General features: G+C 40.3%; 2 protein-coding genes across 15 annotated transcripts; one reads left to right on the top strand and one right to left on the bottom strand.

Annotated features, from left to right (window-relative positions):
- Positions 1–180: 180 nt before the first annotated feature.
- On the bottom strand, positions 181–4,872 carry LOC122519580 (alpha-tocopherol transfer protein-like). Of its 5 annotated transcripts, none has more exons than XM_043639138.1 (7): positions 4,368–4,872; positions 1,754–1,831; positions 1,566–1,703; positions 1,087–1,417; positions 632–995; positions 435–540; positions 181–352 (listed from the first exon to the last, which is right to left on the bottom strand). In XM_043639138.1, the coding sequence occupies exons 4-7, from the start codon at positions 1,356–1,358 to the stop codon at positions 255–257; spliced, it is 840 nt and encodes a 279-aa protein (XP_043495073.1). In that variant the 5' UTR covers positions 1,359–1,417; positions 1,566–1,703; positions 1,754–1,831; positions 4,368–4,872; the 3' UTR covers positions 181–254. The 5 variants fall into 5 exon arrangements, with proteins under 5 accessions (XP_043495073.1, XP_043495074.1, XP_043495071.1 ...); XM_043639139.1 differs by having other exon boundaries at positions 4,405–4,872; XM_043639136.1 differs by lacking the exon at positions 4,368–4,872 and adding an exon at positions 2,298–2,790.
- LOC122519578 (RIMS-binding protein 2-like) lies at positions 3,920–23,204 on the top strand. 10 transcript variants are annotated; one of them, XM_043639129.1, is made up of 18 exons: positions 3,920–4,028; positions 5,856–5,978; positions 6,699–6,824; positions 7,463–7,791; positions 7,847–8,024; positions 8,159–8,608; positions 8,696–9,002; positions 9,097–9,674; positions 9,751–9,877; positions 10,599–10,807; positions 10,909–11,313; positions 11,393–11,915; positions 12,095–12,283; positions 12,381–12,586; positions 12,672–12,914; positions 12,992–13,244; positions 14,810–15,069; positions 16,409–23,204. In XM_043639129.1, exons 2-18 carry the CDS (start codon positions 5,973–5,975, stop codon positions 17,003–17,005), a joined length of 4,986 nt encoding a protein of 1,661 aa, XP_043495064.1. In that variant the 5' UTR covers positions 3,920–4,028; positions 5,856–5,972; the 3' UTR covers positions 17,006–23,204. The 10 variants fall into 10 exon arrangements, with proteins under 10 accessions (XP_043495064.1, XP_043495065.1, XP_043495066.1 ...); XM_043639130.1 differs by having other exon boundaries at positions 6,681–6,824; positions 10,623–10,807; XM_043639131.1 differs by having other exon boundaries at positions 6,681–6,824; positions 11,393–11,819.
- Positions 23,205–23,225: the final 21 nt, after the last annotated feature.

Genomic DNA, 23,225 nt, shown 5'->3' with positions numbered 1-23,225 from the left:
TTTCAAGCTGGAAGGAGAGGAAGGGAGAAGATGCTTAGGTAACGTCGAATCAGAATCGACCACGAATGTGCCACGCTATGGCATAAAGTAGGATAAAGACGCGCTCATTTTCCGCTGACCACGTTACAGCGCAAGTGCATTAGCAGCGGGTGGGTACGAATCGTATCAAACTATTACATATTTTTATCTATATATTTTCGTTTATTCTTCGATGATCAATTTTGCGTATAATTTGCAAAATAAAATGATTACAATTATTTATTCTTTTTTTGCGAAGCATTGTAGTTTTGACAAACGGTTTCTTCTTCGAGGAAATAGTCTCTTAATTGTTGTAATTTATGGTCATTTTCCTCTATATATATGGGAAAACGTATTAAAAATAATATTCTTTAATGGTTAGCAAAATATCGAAGCGCGAACGTTATTCAATTTACCTTTTAGTACTTCAACGTAGTCCAATTCTCCACCAAAATCTTTAGGAAGGCACTTGGGAGGTATATGTTGGTAAACTTCCGATACTTCGCCGGTGTATGCGTGTATCTATGTGACAAGGAGTTTATTTGATAAAATATATATATATATATATAGAAAAAGAGAAAAAAACAAGAGCCCCCTTGTTTGTTAATTTTACCAGTTGAAAAAATTCGGATTTCATGAAGGGCCTTATGATCGCGAGGACTTTATCAAGGATCCAGTTCGCGTTTAGGATATGAATACCCTTCAATCTAAATGGTATTCCGTCTTGAAGATATTGGAAGAATTTTCGAATACTACTGATGGAAAGTGTAGATAAGTGTCCGATAGATACACCGGACATATCGAAAAGAAAAACATAACCGGGTTTGCAGCCTTCGGTATAAAGAGTCGCATCCACGGTCATCATGAGTAATTTTAAAGCATCGCCCAATTTATAATTATTCGGATTAGTATTTTTCAATTGCTTAAAAATAATACGATATCCATTGGGGTCCGGTACGGGTAGCGCTGTAATGTTCCTATAACGTGAAATTTCAACACTTACAACAATATATTTATAATGTATAATATAATATCGCGTCTCAAAATAATAGATAAGTAAGTAATTACAGGTTTTTCATGGTACATTGGAGAATCTCCGATTTGGGATCGCGGTTGCCAAAGACCTCTGGAAAAGTTGTTCTTATTTTGTAGTAAGCTTCCATGCATTGCAATGTCGCGTCGGTTTGAAAATAGCAACTGTGTGCAAAGATTGCCAACTGCTCTATTGGAATATCAGTAAGGTTGCGTTGCCGAGTCCATTCTTCCAACTTTAGTAATAGTTCCTCCGTAAGTTCGGGGTACTTTTTTCTCGAATCTTCGATCGTATGTCCGAGTTTCATATTAGAAAGCAATAATATCGGTAATAGAAATCTTTCATGAGAAAGTTTATAAATATGTGCTGTAATAAACAATAAGTTAAGAAATATTGGAAACAGATTCTTATAAAAGTACAAATTATAAGATTAAGCAAAGGATTTGCGAATAAAAGAAAATATTCCATAAATCTATGAAATGTGTTTGAATATTTGTCCTGATTATCGACTTACGTATATATATATCTATGTATTTCAGATCTTACGAATATTCGTATATCGACACAAGTCAAGGATGTATTATTTTATTAGCTCGTTGCGCCCCGTTTTTCTTTCCGCCCGTTGCTTTCTTTTTCTTTTTCCGAATTTGTCCTAAAAACATTAGAATATAATCGCAAATTCGATCGTTGAAAAAAACGTACCTTATTTTACGCTTCGTTTTGGAGAAATTGCCATACTTTGCGAGGTTCTCAGCTCTACTTTGGCCGAATTATTTCGAACTAAAGCAATCGTAAATTGGACACGTGTTAATTATATATAGGCTTATCAACGATCGAACGATTCGAGAACGCTCGAAATAAATAGAATCTCCGAAAGCAATGTTCATCGCGAGATCCGATGGATAATTGTCGTTCGCGTGTACGTATCTTTTTTTTCTTCCACCCCTTTCTTTTTTCTCTATTTCTTTCGATATATAAATATATCGTTGGAAAGGATACGACGGTTTTCGAGGAAGTAGAAACGTTTTCCCAAAAAAATCTCGAAAATAATAAATGAGAAGAGAAAAATGATGGAATCTCTAATATTCGAACGATAAGATTAATATTTTATCTAGTTGTAAGATATGGGAATATATCGAAACGCGAGTGAAATCGATTTTGGTTCGAATCGGTGAATGGGAAAGATACGTACCGCGATGACGGAATCAACGGAACAAATATATGTATATAGGAAGGTAGTACGTACATTGACGAGGCTCGATTCATCCTCGATCATCGGTTGAAAGATCAAAAAGCATCGCGATTCGTATTGTCATATGCATGAAAACAATGATGACGAAAGAGAAGAAAAAAGAAATAAAGAAGAAGGAAGGGAGAAAAGCAAAGTTGCAACGGGAATCGAGAGTAGGGACAAGGCTAACGGGTGGGTCGGCCGGTTCACCACTAGAGGGAACAGGATTTGCCGTAGGCGTCGTACGTTCATTGATAAGCGTATAACAGGTATACTTGGGTGTGTGTAAGAACGCCGTGACGCCGTGACGTCGTCGAAACGCCTGCGCCCAAGGCAGTGCCGTAATTAGAACACCCCTATTTTCCCTAGCCCATAAGTAATCGTCTAGCGGTTCTCGAAAACCACGTTCCATGGTTCCACGCTAAATAAAGGAGAACCACCACCACCAAAGCCGCCGTCACCACCACCACTGCTCGAAAGTCAAGATCGAATCGACGGAGATTCGTTCGGTTGGACATACGAAAAATAACGTAATACGCTCCTGACTCCGTCCGCAACGATTATTCCGAATTACTACGAGATGAAGGAGATAGCAAATGGGCCATCGAGGGAGTAGGAGGAGGAATTCGTCGACTAATGAAATTTGATCTAGCTCTTAATTATTATCGGCGATAGAGACTAAAACGTAAAGGGGAGAAAACAAGAAAAAGAAGAAAAAAGAATAGTATTTCGAATAAAGGGAAGAGATCGAAGGAAAAGAAACGTAGAGAAAGAGAAAGAATAAGTTGTAAAAAGGGGTGGTAGAGAAATAGAGAGGGGAGAACAAACCAATGGTATCGCTAGGTGTAGGTGTGTGAGTGCGCGCGCTCGTTGGCGAGAGAGAGAGAGAGAGAGAGAGAGAAATGAAGGAAGGACGAGGGTAGTAGCGAGAGCAATGGCGAGGCCGAGGAGATATCGGTAGATCGTCGTCGTCGTCGTCGTCGTCGTCGTCGTCGTCGAGCGTATTGATTGGTCTTTTGCGAAAGCTACACCCTCGCGTAGATGCGTACGAAAGCACTCTCTTCGGATGTGGCACGTTTACGAAAACTAGGACGGCTGCCAAATTAGGAGGAGTTTAAAGAATCTAAAAGATGGCTTCGACGATGATTCAAAGCGGAAGTTAAATAGATAAGGGTAGGAAAAGAGGATGGGGGATCGAAAGGGAGTTCGAAGAACGCAGCGACACTCGGTATCGGCATCGATCGTCGAGTGACCCATATCCATGCTCGTCGCCGCCCCTCTTGCCCTTCGCCACGAGCTACCCCTTGGCCACCCCTTTTGGGGAGCGGTAGCGACGTGGAGAACGACCGATCCCCCACCTTTTCCCTCTCGCGATCCGTCGGCAAGGGAATACTTCCTCCTTCGTCGTTTTCCAGCGGTCCCATCCGCTCACCCTCTCCCGCCGCTTGCTTTCCACGCTCGAGCAGAGATCTCGAGGGTGTACGGACGATGAGATAGGCGAGCGAAAAATCTCAACAGTTCCGAGGTGTTTGTTCGTTGGCAGCAGTAGCAGTAGCAATAGCAGCAGCAGCAGCAGCACCAGCACCACCACCGGCACCACCACCACCACCACCACCACCACCACCACCACCACCACTACCACCACTAGCAGCAGCAGCAGCACCACCACCAGCAGCACCAGCAGCACCACCAGCAGCACCAGCAGCGGCAGTCCTGGCCTGCCACAATCCTTTCGATTCGGTCATCGTAAGTGTCTCTTTGCGTGTTGAGTGTGTGTGTGTGCGTGTGCGTGTGCGTGCGTGCGTGCGTGCGTGTCTTGTGTCGTGCGTATCGCGTGTTTCCATCGTCGTCGCCGTCGCGAAAGATGGTAAGGGTGACAAACGTATTAAGGATCGAACAAAAGTGTTTTTTTAATGAAATTGCTCGATGGATCGCACGTGAATTTGATTAGCAAAACGTTTGTTCCGCTACGAGTGGACAGTCTCGACGACGGCGACGAACTCGAGTCGCGAGTCCGAGACGAGGATAAATCAAAGTCAATATGGCGGAGTAATTGGCAGAGGGTTACGTTTACTATATCGTTACTTTCGTTAGCGCCTTCTCCCTTCGATCCTTTTCGTACCGATTTCGTATCGATTTCGCATCGATTTCGTATCGAGCAATTTTAGGATCGGACACCCTAGGTCGAACAAGCTCCATCCTCGCGCGCACCGCCTGCATTACGCGTACGCTCTCCACGTATCTCTCTCTTTGGTAGGGAGATCAATAAGCAGCGCCGTACCACTCATTTGCCGTGTCCCCGATCTAAAACCTACTACGATAGAGGATCTCTTTCCCATTCATCGAAATTTAGAGTTGCGTTCCTATTATCGTCGAGATCGCAATTTCCTACTAGTTTGATCTTCCTTCTTTCTCTTTTTCTTATCGTCGGATTTTGGTTCGAGGCAAGATTTGGCTTTTGCGTTGATCCGTCCATCTAGCCATCCCATCCATCTCCCACCAGCCCACCTCCTCCCTTCTTCTCTTTCGTTCTCTCCATCTTTTAGTCTTAAATCACGCTCCTTCCATCTCTCTTAGCTTTCCCTTTTATCGCTTGTGATATTTTATTATTATTATTCTTCTTCGTCCTATTTTCTTCGCATTTTTCGCCCATAATACCTTCCGTATTTTTTTTTTTTCCTTTCTACGAATTCTACGAGAGAACGAAATTTGGACGAACGGAAAAGGTCTGTCTGTCTCGTCGGTTATTCCTCTTCTCTTGTATTAACTCTTATCGCACGTCATCGAATATCGTTCGAATCGCAATATCGATTTATCGCGAGAATCGTCGTTCCGTGAGAAATGGTGCGTGCGTGCGTGCGTACTTCGAAAACTTCTTAGACGAAGAATTATCACCGTTCGTTTCGTCCTCGATGACTTTGAATCGCTTCCTATCGACGTCGTTGATAAGAACAAAAAATGGATTATAAAAAACGAGACAAACCGATGAAATGAAAGCGTGGTCGAGCTTGTCTCGCCGTAAGGAAACGATTTAGGATGCGGGTATTGCATTAACGAGTAAAACAAAGTAATAATAAAAGGAGGATTCTACCGATTCGATTCGATTGACTTTTGTTCATTTTCTTGACTTCTTTAAAGACTAAATCTCCAAAGGTTCAACGCTAGACTGTAAGAACCGTCAAATGTCGTAGTTAACGAGATAGGATAATCAGTAATCAATAAGAATCGTATGACGCACCGAGTAAGAATAAAATCGATAATTCGAAAGGTGATTTAAACGCCGTTGATGTGGACGAAGCGAGCGAGCGAGCGAGCGAACGAACGAACGAACGACGAACGAACGAACGAACGCGTGTATTTTGGATATATTTGAATTTCTTCCTTTGAAATGTACTTATTTGTTCTCAGGTAATCTCTCGATTCTAACGATAAGACGTTGTTCTCTTTCGTCGTACGAAATATTAAATTGTATTCGAATGAAAATGCATATTAAAATCGCGATACGAACGATCGACACGTTATATTTATTTGGATAGGGTTTGTGCAAAGCTTGATGAACAAAACAATTATTAGGTTATCCGGCAACAGGGAGGAAGAGATACTACGTCGACAATAATTAAATGTAGATAAGCCTTAACGCGTAAGGTGCATTCAAAGAAAAATCATCGGATGGAAGAATAACGAGTAGAGATGCATGTAAGTATTGGTAGTCTCGTTTTATCTGCGTTTAGTAGGCCGATGTGCGAGAGACCAAACGAAATGGGATCAATCATCTTTTCTCGATGCTTGTTTTAGCTTCAAATATTTATTCTTTTCTTTTTTGTTTTGCTGCTGCTTCATACGTAATTGCAAAAAAATACTTAAGGAATGATACGTAATACGGGAAGAAGCGTTTGATACCGAATTTATTCGCGTCCAAAAGGGTTAGTTAATCGTAATCAATCGTAACTCCCTCTAATAACCTGTTGCCAACGATCGAAGAGAATTTTTCTCGGAATTCTTGGAATACGCGTTAACGCGTCTCTCGAATACGCCGAAAACGGCTCTCTTATGCAGCAGCGGATCGACAGAGTTCCGATGGCTACACGTGGACCGATAATAATAATAATAGTAATAATAATCAAGGTTAACAAGTTCAGATATAAAAAGAAAATGGAGGAGAAATAATAGGACGATAAGATTTGTTCGTTAGGATAGGCTTAAAGAATAAAAAGATTTGCTCGATAACAACGTGTGTTAAAATCATTTTAGTTTGGCATTTTTGAAAGCGCATGTGATAAATAAAGTATTCGCTAGCGACTACAGGCGCTGTTGCAAGCCGGCAATTAATTAAGATAGCTAGAGATACATGCTAGATCGATAGGGACTAGCCGTGATAACGACGGACAAGGGTCTCAGACTTCAGGGATGTTGCAGTGCTGTGGCGTTGGAGGTGGCGCTTCCACGGCACCTCAGGCTCCGCAGCTGCAGGCTACCGGATCTGCTGTCGGGGCTACCACCTCCGCGATCATGCAGGATCCAATTCTCGAGTCCATCCTCGAGGTAATTCTCTTCCTCTCTTCTTCTCTTTCTTATTCTTATAATTCTGCCTCTTTTCCGGTACAAATATATATATATATAAGTATTCTCGCATGCACCTATCTATGTAGCGTAAGAAGAAACAAATGATAAAATAAGGTAAAAAAAGGTAGAAAAAGTTAAGATTTGATGACACATCGTGCACGGCCGTCCGAGTTTGCTTCCTTCTTTGGCCGCAGGCATCCCGAGTACAAAGCCTCCTCCACCTTCTTTCATTATTAACATCGCACCAACGATTTCCGTTTTGCATCACATTCCTAACTAGACGTCGCTTCGGGTTATTAAAAACGGTTACGAGTCCAGCAGCCTTGTACTCGACGGAAATCGAGCCAAAGCTTCTCTTTTTTCGACTCCCCCTTCCCCTCTCCCCTCCCCCTCCGAGCCTCTTGTTCTCGCGATTTTAGGACGTTCATATGTGCCTTTTACGTGTTCCTTCCGCGTCGTCTATCGATGTTGCATCAACTCTGAAAATATTTCGGTAACGTCGATGCGCGATTACTTATTTTTTCTTTATAAATTCCTATCGATTTTTCAAAGGGATTATTATCGCATATAGTCAAAGTTTTATTCGGAGATATGAACCGTTGTAATATCTACTTCAGCAAATGCGAGATACCGAAGCTCGGAGGACGGATTTGGAACGACAACACGCGGAAGCACAGAATCAGCTACGCGAAAAGTTGGGAGGTCGATATCAAGGCCCAGAATCGATCGAAGCCCTGCAGTCGAAAATTCGAGAGTTGGAGAAAAAAACCGAATTGCAGATAGTTAAACACGAAGAATTATCGCTAGAACTGACGAGCTTGAGAAGAGCTCGAAGTCGTGGTCCAACGGTCGGTCACGTTACATCCGCGATTCCTTCGTCCACTTGGCCTCCGGCTGGCTCTGAAATTGACAGAATTATCGCCAAGATCGAGCAGGACAGTAGCAGGTAAGCAGGATAGTAGCGGTTTGCGTCTACGCATCTATTAACGCTTGACATTTAGTGCCGGCAGAATGTTGCACGACTTGGATCATGCTCGAGGAACTATAACTACGCAGCAACCTTCGGCCACGCAAAGTATTCTTCGATCCAGTTCGGAGAACCTTCCTAATTTGGGCCAACATCAGCACCCTCCTCATCCGCATGCTCTTAATCTGGGGATGTCCACGCAAATGGGCCATGTACGTAAAATTGCATTCGACAACGGTATTTACCAATTACCGTACGATACATATACAATTTTTATACTAGATTAGAAGTAGATAACTCGTACATTCGTGTATATTCGTAAGACCGTTCTATTCGCGTAATGTAGTACGCAGGATCGCCCATGCCATTGACGCCGATGATGCCTGGTTGTCCACCGTTGACGCCAAACGGGCCTCCGTATCACTATAGCGAACCAATACCGCCAGCACCGTCTCTCTCGACGAGTCAGTCGCAACCTGCTTTTCAACAAAAGCTCCAACAATACCAACAGCAGCAGCAGCAGCAACAACAACAAGCGGATATGTCGAGTTCTCATTCTCAAGGAACCTTGCCCACCCAACAAAAGCAACAAGCGCACACACACTTTACAAGTAATCAGTATCAAGAGAGTTACCCGCATACGCAAACTTATCAGCAACCGCTTCAACAGCAACAACATCCGAGCTCGACTTCGTACCTGACATCGTCGAATCAAAGTGTGATACCTCATTATACGCAACCGACTCAGACTGCGCAAAGTTATCAATTAAACGGCAGTCAGCATGCTTCTCAACAGGTAACATATTAATCGTTGAGAAAATCAAATGTGAAAGTGAAATTTGTTAAAAAAAAAAAAACAACATTTTGACGCGATTGTCGACAGTCTACGACTTATCCTAATCTATCGATGGCGACGCATCCCAATGGGACTTACAGTTCGGGAGCGACTTCTTTCAATCCTCAACTGTCTCACCTCAACTATTCGGTTCCGCCCTCGAATATTACGCAAACAACTTTGTCTACGATGACCCCGTATTCAACGGCATCCTTCCATTCGACGTTAGGGCCGCTTACGAGCGTTCCTCAAACCGTTCTTCCTTATTCGAGCGCTCCAAGCAGCTATGCTACAAGCGGCTCGACTTATTCAACCGTCGGGACCAATGCTTACAACATCCCGGGCGTCAGCTCGGGTTGGTAATCTTTATCTAATCATCGCCGATCATTGACTACTTCCTATTATTCCCTATTGAAAAATCATGTCATTTTATATACGATTTATTTTAGTTACTACATCGGGAAACTTGTTACAAGCGATAGGAGATCCCTTGCAAGCGATGCAACAACTTTCTGCCCAATCGCAAGCCAATCAATTGCAACAACAAGCGATTATTCAACAAATACAACAAAGTTTGCGAGCTAGTTCGCCAACGGCGACTGGCACAACGGGTCATCATTTTCTTGGCCCAAGACAAATGCCAAAAATCCCTACTAGTATACTTACTAATCCTTTAGAAAGATTGACCAATGAAAACATAGTACCTGAGGGTCAAGTCGACATGTTGGACATACCTGGCAAGGGCAGATGTTACGTTTATACAGCTCGCTTCACGTACGAGCCCTTTCAGCATTCGCCCAATGAAAATCCAGAAGCAGAGTTACCCGTGCAAGGTGGAGATTATCTTCTCGTTTGGGGCCAACCGGACGACGACGGTTTCCTCGACGCTGAAACTCTCGATGGAAGACGCGGCCTCGTACCCGCTAACTTTGTACAAAAGATCATTGGCGACGATTTGTTGGCTTTTCATCAAGCTGTCCTCGGACTCAGGGACGTCGATGATTCCGCCTCAACGAATATTCCACAAGTGAGCAATGCGAATGCGCGCGCGCGCGCGCGCGCGAATGATCGACGGATAGCTCAACGAATTATTTTCATTTTAGTGTTACCTGCAGGACATCGATCTAGAATTAGCTGCTTTAGAAGAGGGAAATCGAAATCGACAAGCCGAACTATCCGTTTACGCTGAATTAGACAATATTGCGGACGAAGAGGAACAAGAACCACCAGGTTTGTAAACGTCATAAAATAATGTGTCGATATATATACATCTATATATTATTTTCTATCGGATAAGTTGTGTACGGAATATTTTGCTTGTATCGAATTATTACGAGGTAGAGCTGTAGTAGCATTGCGCATTTCGATGTAAAGTAGATTTTCTTTGAGTGTAACACGATTGGCACACTACTCTCGATGCATATAGATATTTCATTGTACATTTTACAGCGGTAGAAAGTATACGTTTGAATAATAAGTACACATATATATATATATATATATATATATATAATAATCATTCGAGCACAATTGAATTTGCGATTATTTTTCTTTTTTACTCGGCACACTTGGATGATTTCCTTAAAGTTCAGTTTTCCTTTGGTTTTTAGATCACCATTCGATAGATCGATACATGTAAGCTTGACAAATGTCTATATTTCTGAGTTTGACGTATATATATATGAAATTCTCGTTAGTATCTGTACATTATTGTCTATGCATCGTGTGCATATCTCTGTGCACAAAATATATTTTGCTTTCGCAAGAATACTCGAGATATATAACGATTGAGACACATGGCACGCGCGAATCGATTTGTTATGTTGGTGCTGTCGTATCTGAATATTGCACAGACGTTGAGTATTTGCTGGATTTAGGCTCGTTTAGAGAGATAGATAGTGGAAAGGTTTCTAGCTACAGCTAGGCTCGTCTTGTCTTTTTCCTCCTGAAGAAGTCTACCTGTTTTCGGACCTAGTTCCGGCGCCGCAGCACCTTACTCTCGAACGACAACTGAACAAGAGCGTCTTGATTGGGTGGACCGCTCCTGAAAATCCTCATCAACTAGAATCCTATCACGTCTACGTGGATGGCGTATTGAAGGTTACCGTCAAAGCGTCCGAAAGAACGAGGGCGTTGGTCGAAGGAGTCGATTCTACTAGGGTTCGTAAAAAATCCCTTTAGCGATATCACGGCACACGCGATAATATAGAACGATGGTTATTAATCGTTATTTCGTTCGTTCCTTCCTTTGATTAATTTAGCCCCACAGAATAAGCGTGCGATCGGTGACGCATTCGAGAAGAACATCGAGGGATGCGGCTTGCACGATGGTAATCGGCAAAGATATCGCTTTGGGTCCAACTGCCGTAAAAGCATCGAACGTGACAGCGACCAGCGCCGTGATATCCTGGTTGCCGAGCAATAGCAACCACCAACACGTAGTTTGCGTGAACAACGTCGAAGTTAGAACCGTCAAGCCAGGGGTTTATAGACACACGATCACTGGTTTGGCACCCTCGACGATCTACAGGGTCACGGTAAAAGCGAAAAATTTAAGAGCAACGCACTTCGAGGATCAAAATGCTCAAGCGGTAAACAATTGGGCCTGTCATGTCCACTTTAAGACATTGCCCAAAGGGTTGCCGGATCCTCCGGTCGATATCCAGGTTAATAACGGACTTTGATCAGTTATATTCTTTTATCGATAGTATTTTAGTAATTGATATCAGTATGATGCGATCACAGGTGGAGGCTGGACCGCAGGACGGCACTTTGCTAGTGACCTGGCAGCCTGTTGCCCTAAACGGTTCGGCCGTCACCGGTTACGCGGTATACGCCGATGGGAAAAAAGTTACCGACGTTGACAGTCCTACCGGCGATCACGCTTTAGTCGACATACACAAACTTATGGGCCTCAATCCGAAACACATAACAGTTCGTACGAAGAGCAGGGAGAGCCAATCGGGAGACAGTTGCGCCACTGCGATTCCTTGCAGCGTTCTTCGAGGTGGCACGAGTACTCATTTGCAGCACGGAACGCAACACATGCTCGATCAAGGTCAACAGCAACAATCTTCGAGCGTCTTGCAACAAGACGATCCGAACCGTCATCGCATGACTACCTCTCAGCGATATCCCACGGCACCTGTTCCATCGCACATGAGAAGACAAGGTACCAAAGTCGATGCGCATGGTCAAGTAATCATTGAAACAGATGAAAACCTCTCCGACAAGGAAATATTTCCAGGACAGAGCATCTCTCAAATGGGTGAGGAATTTTGTCTTCCTTGCGATGATAACTCGTGTCCCCCGATAACTCTACTATGTCTCTCGCTCACTCTCTCTCACTTTCTCTCCCAGTTTTACCTTTTCGTCTGTTTTAATCGTTCCTTTTTATATCCACGATTAAAAGTGGTTTCCTTGGCTAATCATCTTTAGCTGTTCCAGAAATCACCAAGGATTCTGCTAGCGAAGCCAACTATAGCGAAGAGGATGATCCATCTCGAAGAAGTCGCGGTATGTCGCCTCATCATCATCGTTACGGTCCTCAAGGCCCTCAAGGACCACCTGGAACCTATAGATCGGTTAGAATGGGAGGGCCCGCTAGACCTCAGGATGCCTATTACGATCAAACGGGTATCTATTTGTGAAAAAATCATATATGCGTGTCCCATAAATACAAAGTAATAATAATAATAATAATAATAATAATAATAATGATTCGATCTTTCAGGTAATCAAAGAATGAGAGGGCCGATCTATGGCGCTAGAGTAAATCAAGGTCAGGGTGGCAACGTTCATCCGGCAAGCGGGGTTCAACAAATGAATAAAAGAGTGCGCCGATTTATCGCATTGTTCAATTACGATCCGACCACTATGTCGCCAAATCCTAACGCCCTCGAAGAAGAATTACAATTCTCCGAGGGAGACACTATCAAGGTTCTCGATCGCAAATGTTTCAACTTAATAAAACTTATTTTTCTTCGCTTCGTTCTTATTTACGATACTAACCGTTTTCGTTTAGGTGTACGGTGAAAAGGATGCCGATGGTTTTTATTGGGGCGAATGTCGCGGAAGAAGAGGATACGTGCCGCACAATATGGTCGAAGAATTGAAAGATCAAAATCAGGGTGGTCAGGGACAACCTAATAGACGAGGTCCCGCGTCTAATGAAAGATGGGGAGATATTTACGCGAGTATGCCAATGAAAAAAATGATAGCGATGTACGATTATAATCCACAGGAACTTTCGCCTAATCCGGATGCGGTAATTAAATGAACAAATGAATGCGATTATTAATGAAAATGTTATTCGATAACTCGTTTTCGTTGAAACTTTTGCAGCAAGTCGAGTTACCGTTCCATGCCGGTAACGAAATTTGCGTTTACGGTGAAATGGACTCCGATGGATTTTACATGGGCGAACTGAACGGAGTTCGCGGTCTAGTGCCAAGTAATTTCCTCATGGAAGCCTCTAACCAGGGTCAACCGACTCAAGGGGGTAGAAGGCCACCGGGACAGAGTCAAGGACCCGGTGCAAGGGGACCACCTCCTCCACCGAGAGAACCTCCGCCGACTGGCCACCGTCGTAGCAAAGGTAAAATTTCACCTAACGAATTTACTTTTGATTACGTTCATTCTACTCTTTGTAACGCAATATGCCGCGACACGAAAGTCTCGCGACTGATTCCTTTCGCCCGATTCTACAACCTTATCTCCGATGTGCTATCTATGACACCTCCACATAGAAACGAAATCTACTTCTCTTATCGCGAATGATTCTTTTCTTTTTCTATTATTTATTTGATCGGGAAAAGCTTCATAGATCTTATGTAAAAGCATTTCTTTTCTTATGAATCGGAATAAAAAACGGCAAGCACAGCACAAGACACGAAACTAGATGTGCGAGACGACGAGCAGAAGGGTCACACCAATCTCGTCGACCGATCGAGCGTTATTATTATTATTATTATTATTATTATTATCATTATTAAGATCTAGATATATCTTTATTAACCCGCGAGAATTGCAATGGCATCGTATTTTTTAGAAAAATCTCTGATTTTTGTTATACCGTTTAATCGCACTATTGCACTCTGTCGCTAAGAAATTAGATTGCAAATTCGATGAGTGTACTAGCTTGTGAGAGGAGAAATTGACTCAATCTTTCACTCGTAAATTGGATCATTGAGTTTCTATATCAATTAATTGTCTTGAAAACATAGGCTGTCTCATACACACGGCAATATATATGCGCAATAAAACACTAAGCTGCTTTCAGTGTTCTCTCTACTTAAGCATACTGTACACACACACATATATATAAATATATATATATATTTATTTATTTATATATTTATATATTTATATATATATATATATATTGTTTTTTTTTTCTTCCTGCTCTACGAGAGTTTTTTGCTCCGTACTTCTCTCTACATATCTGTCCTATTCTTTCTATCTATTTTATACGGACGTATTATGTATACACTTTATTTACTTGTAAACGGATTCTATACAACACGATCATGTACTATAAAATAATGCGTTTATACTCTATATACCGACATGGTCTGTCTCTTTGTGTGCCTGAACTGGTCGATGGTCGTCGTGTCACATGATTGTCGTTCGTGTCGTGTTGTCATGCTGGCCATTTAATAATTATCTTCCTATGTATATGTATATATACATACATACATACATATATATATATTATATACGTATGCATATATATATATATATATATATATATATATATATACATTTTTATCACGTTTGCGATGTTATTCGCGGTCGCACGTCGTTCATGTCTCAAAGTTCGTTTCGCATTAATTCCATTGATTTTATTTATTGCTAAATGTTGTTGATCCTATCATTATAATCCATTACTATAATTATTTGTTCATTTTCATATCGAAATCAAACGTTAACTTAAAGAGAACATTTGGAAAGATTGACGTTCGATCGAATATTTTCTCTTTCGATTATTTATTCATATAAATTCATAGATTAGAAATTTTGTTAACGCGATTATCATTTCTGAACTCGTATAAAAAGAAAAAGAAAAAGAAAGGGAAAAAGCAAAATAGCAAGAAAGACCAATAGAAAAAAGTAAATGAGCCATAAATGACAACACGGTTCTGTTCTCTTCTCTGTTGCTAGATGCCTGCATTGTGCCTGTGTCTGTCCCTGTCTGTCACTTAGACTCTAGACAACAACAACAACAACAACCACTAATGAACAACCAACAACATCAACTACAACAAAACAATCCACCGCATCTAGCGTACCAACAAGCGAATCACCATAGTTATACGACTGTAACTACGTCTAATCAGCATGGGCCCAGTCACTTGCCTTCCGGCGGTGGTGTCATGGGTGCCCATCAGCAAGGGCCCCTTCCACCCCACCTTCAACAACAGGTGAGTGCCCTCCTCTTCCGAAACTTTCCGTCTCTCTCTCTCTCTCTCTCTCTCTCTATCTATATCTCTCTCTCTGCTTCATGCCATTTCTCCTCGACGAATAAAACGTGCAGGGTGGTCAGCTCGAAAATAGTTCGTAACCACCTTGTATAATTTTGTCTACAATAATCGGACTTACTGATTTCGCTAATTCATTTTTAAGCACGACTATGGGGAGTTTCTCGTAAAAAGATATCGACAAATTTTGGAAAATCTTTACATTTCATATTGCAATCTAAATGTGTAATTGTGTGTGCGTGTATATGTGCATATATTTTATTTTATCGTTGAAAGAAATAATAAGATTGACTCGAAATTTATACTACAAGTTAAATGATATTTGTCCAAGATCCTTAAACGATTTTGATTTAATCTAACTTTTGATATTGCAAAGAGGCTAGTAAATAAATAATTGTTTATGCGATATTGTGCATGAAATTGAAGAAAAAGTCTCTTTTAATTTGGCATGAATTAACGAAGAACTCTCGATAGTTGCGCATCTATCGATATCGACAAGTCCATCTATTGTTTTCAAATAATATCCCACGATCGAATTTGTTTTTTTCAACTAACATCATGATTCATCGTTTGCATAATCATTCGAACGATTATGTTAAATTTCTAAAGGATATCTATAGGGATACTAAATTTGAACATTAAGAAAAAGTACCTTTTTATTTGGTTCATGACGGCTTGTATGCGTCGCTATTACGCTTAATTGAATGTGCACTAATAGCATGATGGTACATAATAAACATACGCTTACACGTATTCAACAGAATACATCACGATCGTCGGCAGCTAAAAAATCCGACGAACTGGCGAATTCGACGTTATTAACATCGTCATGTATAGCATTAACATTAACATTAACATTCACATTCACATTCACATTCACATTCACATTCACATTCACATAGCACTCGTCCTCCTTCTTCCTTGAATCTCCGTTTCTTTTAGGTTTAATTACCTATATTTAACTAGGAAAAAGAAGAACGCGCGTATCGAGGAATTCGTAGGTATCGGTATTTAAAAGAGAGGAAGAAAGAAATGAGAAGACAAACGCGTCGAAGTATCTTATGCATAGATACATGGGTACAGTGAGTATAAAAATGATTTAAACGCTCTCAGCGTCATTTTCCATGAACATATCGATGCATAATTACGATCGATCGATCCAAACAAACGGACGTTTGCGTTCAATTTTAGGGAGCGTAAAGAAAACATTTGAAACTTGCCGCGAATATTTGTAATGAAAAAGTTGACGAAGATTGTGTCACGTAATACGTTTCGTTTTCAGGGGAAGGGGAGGGGAGGCGTGGGCAATCGAGCCGCTGGTAGTAACGTGCCAGGTGGCATGCAAGCTCCGGGACAACACATGCAGCAACAGCAGCTCGACTATCAAACTCAGCAGCAGCAGCAGCAGAATCAACCGTATCAACAACAGGCAAACCAACAGAACCAAAATTATCAGCAACAAAATCAAGGATATCCGCAACAAGGACAAGGTTTTGGTCAGCAAGGTGGACAACAATATCAACAACAACCGCAACAGCAGCAACAACAACAACAGCCGCAGCATCAGCAACAGCAGCAGCCGCAAGTGCAACAACAGAATCAAGGATACGGTCAACAAAATCAAGGATCGTCGATGCAGAGTTCGCAGCCCAGTAACAAACCGATGAGAGGAATACCTACTGTCCTTCCGACTCCTCAAAGCAAAACCCCGGCGAACGCGACGCAAGGCCAACAACAACAGCAACAGCCGCAACAGCAGCAGAGTACGGGCCCGAATCTGATGCAAAAGTTTACGGAAATGGCGGGGGCTAGCGCAGGCGGAGATATTCTCTCCAAGGGGAAAGAACTTATCTTTATGAAGTTTGGCTTGGGCAAGTGAGCTATCGCCTTTGTCCTACCGCCGATATTTCAAATACATCTTTTCATTTTCTTCCTCTCCGCTTACGATACTTTGGTGCGGATCCCGGCGACATATCGATTACGAGCTCCGCGACCGGAACGTTCGAATGCAACGTTATTATGACCGTTAGAGCGCAGGATAAAAGGAATATATCTATGTGTGTATACATCTATACGTGCATACATACATACATACATACATACATAAATATATATAAGAAAGAAAGGCAAGGATGCCATCGCTGCTGCTGCTGCTGTTGGTGCTGGTGCTGGTGCCATTATCGCTACGCAATCGCTGCTAGAATCGCTGGAAGCATATAAACGTAGCCAGGTAATCGATCGTAAAACCTTTCAGGAAGAATATCTAGCTCGTCTATCATTTCACGTTGAAGGCAAGGAAAAAGAGTACGAGAGGTAGAGGGCCGAAAAGCCGGCTTTGTTGCCGATCTTAACTTCGATAGAATTTTTTTAAGATCATCCTGATATAAACAAACCAAAATGATAACGGTAAGAAAGTAAAAGATTTCTCGCTACGTTGACGTGTAAACTACGCGAGATATCCTTAAGAAGAAAATAATAAAAAAGAAAAAAAAAAAAAAAAAAGAAAAAACAGAGAAATACTAAACAATGTTATTCCGAATATATTTACGTTTCGAAAAGATGCGAAGATGTGAAAAGGAATTTGCAAAGCGGGAGACGTATATTTAGTAAGGTTCCTCCAAAAAGTCTTAATATATCCTCTTCTAATTCTTCTACGCGAAAGCTGGAACTTGTTCGCAGGTGCTAATACAATCGACGAGAGTATTATCTTGATGTTCCAATGTACGTGAGCAATGCAGATTCAATCTAGAGAAAAAAAGTATATTTCCTTCAATATTGTAATATATTCGCGAACGAATATACATAAATGTTGGCCGATTATAAAAAATGTTATCGCGTCCAGACCAAAGTACATCACCAACGCGTGTTGCATGTTTTTCATACCTGTTACCGTACCTTCCAAACGGTGTGGACGATTCACCATCACCACCACCACCACCACCACCACCACCACCACCACCTCCTTTCGAAATATTATTCGAAATATTTTTCGTTAAATAACTACGTTGGCTTTTCCTTGTAATAATTAACATAATGCAAGTCCTCGTTGAGAATCGAACGTGTCTTTCATTTCAAACGCAAATTAATCGTTCTCGTGTTACGATGGAAATAAGAAAAGGAAAAAGAAAAAAGAAAAAAAGAAAAAAAAAATGCATTAACAGAATCAGATTATTCGCAGAATATATAGTTGATTAAATGTTAGTAAAAATAAATACTTTGGACGAGCGCACACAGGATTCATGTATGTGCGAACGTAATATGGAACAACTTAAAAACTTTTATCATGTAGGTATATAATGCGTAGAGTACGATAAATTTTATCTACATAGGATGGACAATGAAATGTGGGGGTGTGCCTTTAAATATCTCACCCTGAAAACAAAAGATGAGACCATATCCTTATAAATCATTATAATATATTGCAGCTAGTTATTCCGTTGAGGTTGCGAACTGATGCGCGTTAACGCGTTATTTGACTTTCCAAGTCGATTTAATTAGCCGAACGAATAAAGGATGACAAGTTCGTTTCCTTCAAGAATTGTCTTCATAGCGCACGACTCGATCCTACCCATAGTCCTATCCCCATAGCAGATTTCTAGCTTCTTTGGCTATTTTTGGATCCTTATTCTATTTCCTAGGAGGAGGAGGTATAGAGACCTCTCTCGAGTTTGGTTCGACATAACCCGCGCGTGTCCATTCCGTCATTGTAATGTACGTAGAAGACTCGTCCCATCATCTGCTTTACGATCGATTCGAGGAAGAACGTATTCGCAGAGATAGAAGAAACGGCAAATGTACGGATGCGCGAGAGCGAGCAAATAATAATCAGGTCGCGCGACGAATCAACCTGATTTCCTCTTTATTTATACGCGCATTGAGAATGACGTTATCAAATGATATATACGATTGATCAAACAAATTAAAAACAAAAAGAAAAAAAAAACAAAAAGATCGTAGGGTATGCATACAATACATGAAATATACATATTATACGGATCGTGGCATTTAAGACGATATATACTCCGATATCTTAGTCGATTAAACGGACGATACGAACTAAATGTTTCGAACAAAAGGAATGGAAAATAACGAAGGAGCCGTATTTTTCCAAACGTCACCTTTATTCGGATTATGTTTTCAACGTAATACTTTGATTCACCTTCGTTCCTACTATCTCCGTTTACCTTTTATCTAATCTCAACCTATGTAAATGAACAAATATGATATTATCTTTGCATATTCGCGGAAAAGTATTGAAGACGTTCTTCGACAACATCGATACAACTTCGAAACCGTCCAATCGAGAATCCAAAGATGTGTTCTGCGAAGGAATTCGAAAGATCGCCAAATTCTTTCATTTTTCTTTCATTTTTCCTTCTTTCCACCCCCCCCCCGTTATTTGTAATTGATTGATCAACTTGTTGTCGGATCGACGAGTCGCAAGAACAAGTAGTATACGATATAATAACTGTAAATTCTTGGAAAAAATGAATGTTTGCAAAATGACGAATAGATAGGACGTTTAGAAAAAGTCTCCTTTTAAATGTTCAACATTTTTAGAAACGGACCAAATGATTTTGTTCGATAACGATTATAAAAAAAAAAAGAGAGAAAGATATTCGAGTATAAGGTTTTAAATACCGCACCTCTTATATACATACGTATACATACTGTATTTAACTATTGCAAAGTGTTGTTACGTCGCTACTTGCATTGTATTTTATACAAAATGTCCTTGTTCATACTTAATCATTTTCTCTCATTCGATTATCGTCAGTCGATGAAGACTAGATTATTCATGTTTGTTATGTCATGCGTTTACACGAGTGCAAAGTATATACCTTGTACGTTTCCACGTTAATTCGAAATTTGAAAAATGATAAACGCGCGTTATCCAGTATTCATTGAAAGAAAGGAAAGCGATGATATCTGTCTCGTTATACGCGTCTTCTTCTTGTTTCCTTCATTTGCTTGCGATTCTTTTCTTTTTCATTTGTCGAAAAAGGGCAAGAAGATCGGTGCGCGACATATCGAAACGAAGCAAAAAGTGAGAGCACAAATTTACAAAGTGTATCGACTATCATCTTAGATGCAACGCGTTAATCGTAGGCCAGTCGCATAGGACAACACCCAAAACAAACGTACACTTTGCATATCGATCTTTCGGATTGAAAAATATTTTCCGCTCGGTCGATAGATCGATCCTTCGCGTTCGTGATAAGGATAAACGAACGTTTAAAAGCCTGCCCGTATCAACAATAATGATTCGTCGACCGAGCGAATAAACGAAATCTTTATGCGATAAGCATCGAACTCCCAATGAACGAACGGCTAACAATAAGATATAAGATCGGTTTATGTATCCCCCTCGTCATCGTTTCTATTATTTTTACTACTTTTTCTATTGTTTTTCCTTTATCCCTTGTATACGTGCACGCGTCGTACATATATACGTAGAAAAATATGTATGATCGTATCAAGATTTTCATACTTTGCATTAACCCCTACCCCCCCCTCCCTATTAACACGATTTATCAGACATAATAGTGAGAGCGTACTTACATAAGTTATGATCTTGATTCAGGAAATGTTAAAAAAAAGACTGATACGGAAATTTCGAAACCGTGGGTACTTAACGAATCGTGATTATAATATTGCGCCAGAACATTTCCACATAAAGTTCTACCGTTTGTACATTTCATTTGGAATATCGGTAAAATAGCGCTACTTTTCGAATGGCAGTAACGCGTCGCGATTAGAGAAACCTTTAGATCATCGGAATAGACGACAAATTCATGCTCGACAAAATTCGAGGAGCAATCTTTCAATAGAATTTCGTGAGAACCGAAAAAAAGAAAAAAAAACAATTAATTTACTATCGATCGACAGCATATTCCTTTTATTCTCTGTATCCAATTTCTAACGATTATAGAAAATTATCCGCCTGTCTTTCCTTTTATAAATCTTTCAAGTCGTTGCAAAACTTACTTTTTTTTTTTATTTATATTTCAAGAAATAGAGATGACTTTTATTCTTACGATTATTATCATTAGTATTATTAGAGACATTATATATAGATAAAATAATTATTGTTATCGATTGGATACAGAAAAAATGAAATAAATGATGCATATATTACGGTACAAAAATCAGCCGATCGAACGATATTGTATTCTCTATTCAATACTGTTAGATGTTAGAAGTTAGTTTAATTAAGAAGCGGCGACGTATTTAGGATTAAAATGGTCATTACTCGTTATACGTACGATAGCGCGCGAGAAGGATCTACGTCTTTTGTCTTCGCGATCAGACCAAATTTCCTAGCGATAATGATAGTAAAGACAGAGAAACAATAATTTCTGGCGCGAATACAATATTCCAAGATGAAGAAAGCAAAAAGTATCGATCTATCATCAATTTTATTGTTAACGTTATTGCATCTATGTATATGTATATGCATACACATATTGAATCGCATAAGTTCGTTCAGATTTTCACGATTTATGATTCGTTATGATCGCTGCGAGCGAAATGATTTTGATCTAGCATTTGCTATATCGATTTTCGGATCAACTTGTAGAAATCTCGAATAACATTGCGAGAAAATATTGAAAACTTTCGGATAAAAAAATGAATAAATCTTCTAACGCGTAAACGGGGAAATATTAATTTGTTCAAATTTTGATTTGTAAAGAAAAACTTGGAAAGAAGTAAATCCGAACGAACTTAGAATGCGACAAAGTGCGCGCGGACTGAACATACAAAATGTGCTACCCCATAGGGTGTTCTCCTAGTTGATCGTTATCTCGAAAAAAAGAAATTCACGCGTGTCGCATAAACGTGTTATATTTGACATCATCGTTAGATGGGGACATAGGATACTCGAGATGGGACTCATCGTCGGAGGAAGTTTTGAACGTTGCCGCGATTATTCTCGATCGCGTGCACCTTTTTGCTCGAAATTTCAACGCGTTGTGTAGATCCTACTAAAGATTTCGTCCTGTCTCCTATCCGTCATCATTTTCTCTCCACTTCTCTATTCGATCGATATCCTATTGCAAAGTTTCGAATGGTACGCTATTTTAACCCTCTATAATATCATTTTATTTCTGTCTATAATACAAACAAAAGTATATCATAATAATAAAATATATTTAGCATTCGTTCTAGCGTATGACTTCGATTATAGAGGGTTAATTGAAAGGCTCGAATCTTGTTCTCTTTGAAAAAGAATAATAATGAAAAGAAAATTGTGGAAAAGAAGTCAGCAAATGTAGACAAATAAGATACTTTCTTTTCCTCGTTCCTTTTTTTTTTCTTCTTCTTCTTTCTTGTCCTCCAAAGGAAAATCAATATATCTGGTCTTTTTCCTCTCTTTCCAATATTGCCGTTTAGACTAAAAAAACTCGATATCCCTTATTGTATACTTATGCGTTGCTAGCGTACGTGTAATGGTCCTCGCTTAAAAGTACTTGTATAACACGAGAGTGACGTTGAACCGTTGCGATCAAATAAAACGTGGAACGTTTGTGCTGACGCGAGAACATTTCAATGAAGGAAAGAAGAAGACATACATATATATACGTGCGTGATTTGAAAGTTATATGAGTGACAGAACAATCGATCGAATCGAGATTCGAGGGGGAGAGGGAGGGAAGACCGCGTTGCATTGGCATCTTTTGACGACTAACCGATTGTCCTCCTTCTTTCTCGTCGGAATAAAATCAAAGATGTTATATTGTTGTTATTGTTGTTGTACGAGCGGGTATAGTGCAAACCGATAATATATATTACGAATATAACGAATATCGCGTCGAGATTAAGCGCATGCCAAGTCGTCGGTCAGAGCTACGTTTCTCATTGAATAACCACCTTGCGCTTTCTTCTTTCTATGAATCAGTGCATAATCATTAATTCTTTGGTCTTCTTCTTCTTCTTCTTCTTTTTTTTCTCTCTTGTTAGTCCACGTGAAATAACGAAAAAGGAAAAAACTGACATAAGCGAAAAAATTCAACAAAAACACACATAATGTTATTATAAACAATTAATTAATAAAAGACAAATCTTGTTTGTTGTTACTTGTGCTATTCCTCCAGAAA

The sequence above is a fragment of the Polistes fuscatus genome, unplaced genomic scaffold (assembly GCF_010416935.1).
Source record: "Polistes fuscatus isolate 324 unplaced genomic scaffold, CU_Pfus_HIC Scaffold3, whole genome shotgun sequence".
NCBI classification, from domain to species: Eukaryota; Metazoa; Arthropoda; class Insecta; order Hymenoptera; family Vespidae; genus Polistes; species Polistes fuscatus.
Note: the sequence above shows the minus strand (reverse complement) of the source record. Positions and strands in the feature narration are given on the sequence as shown.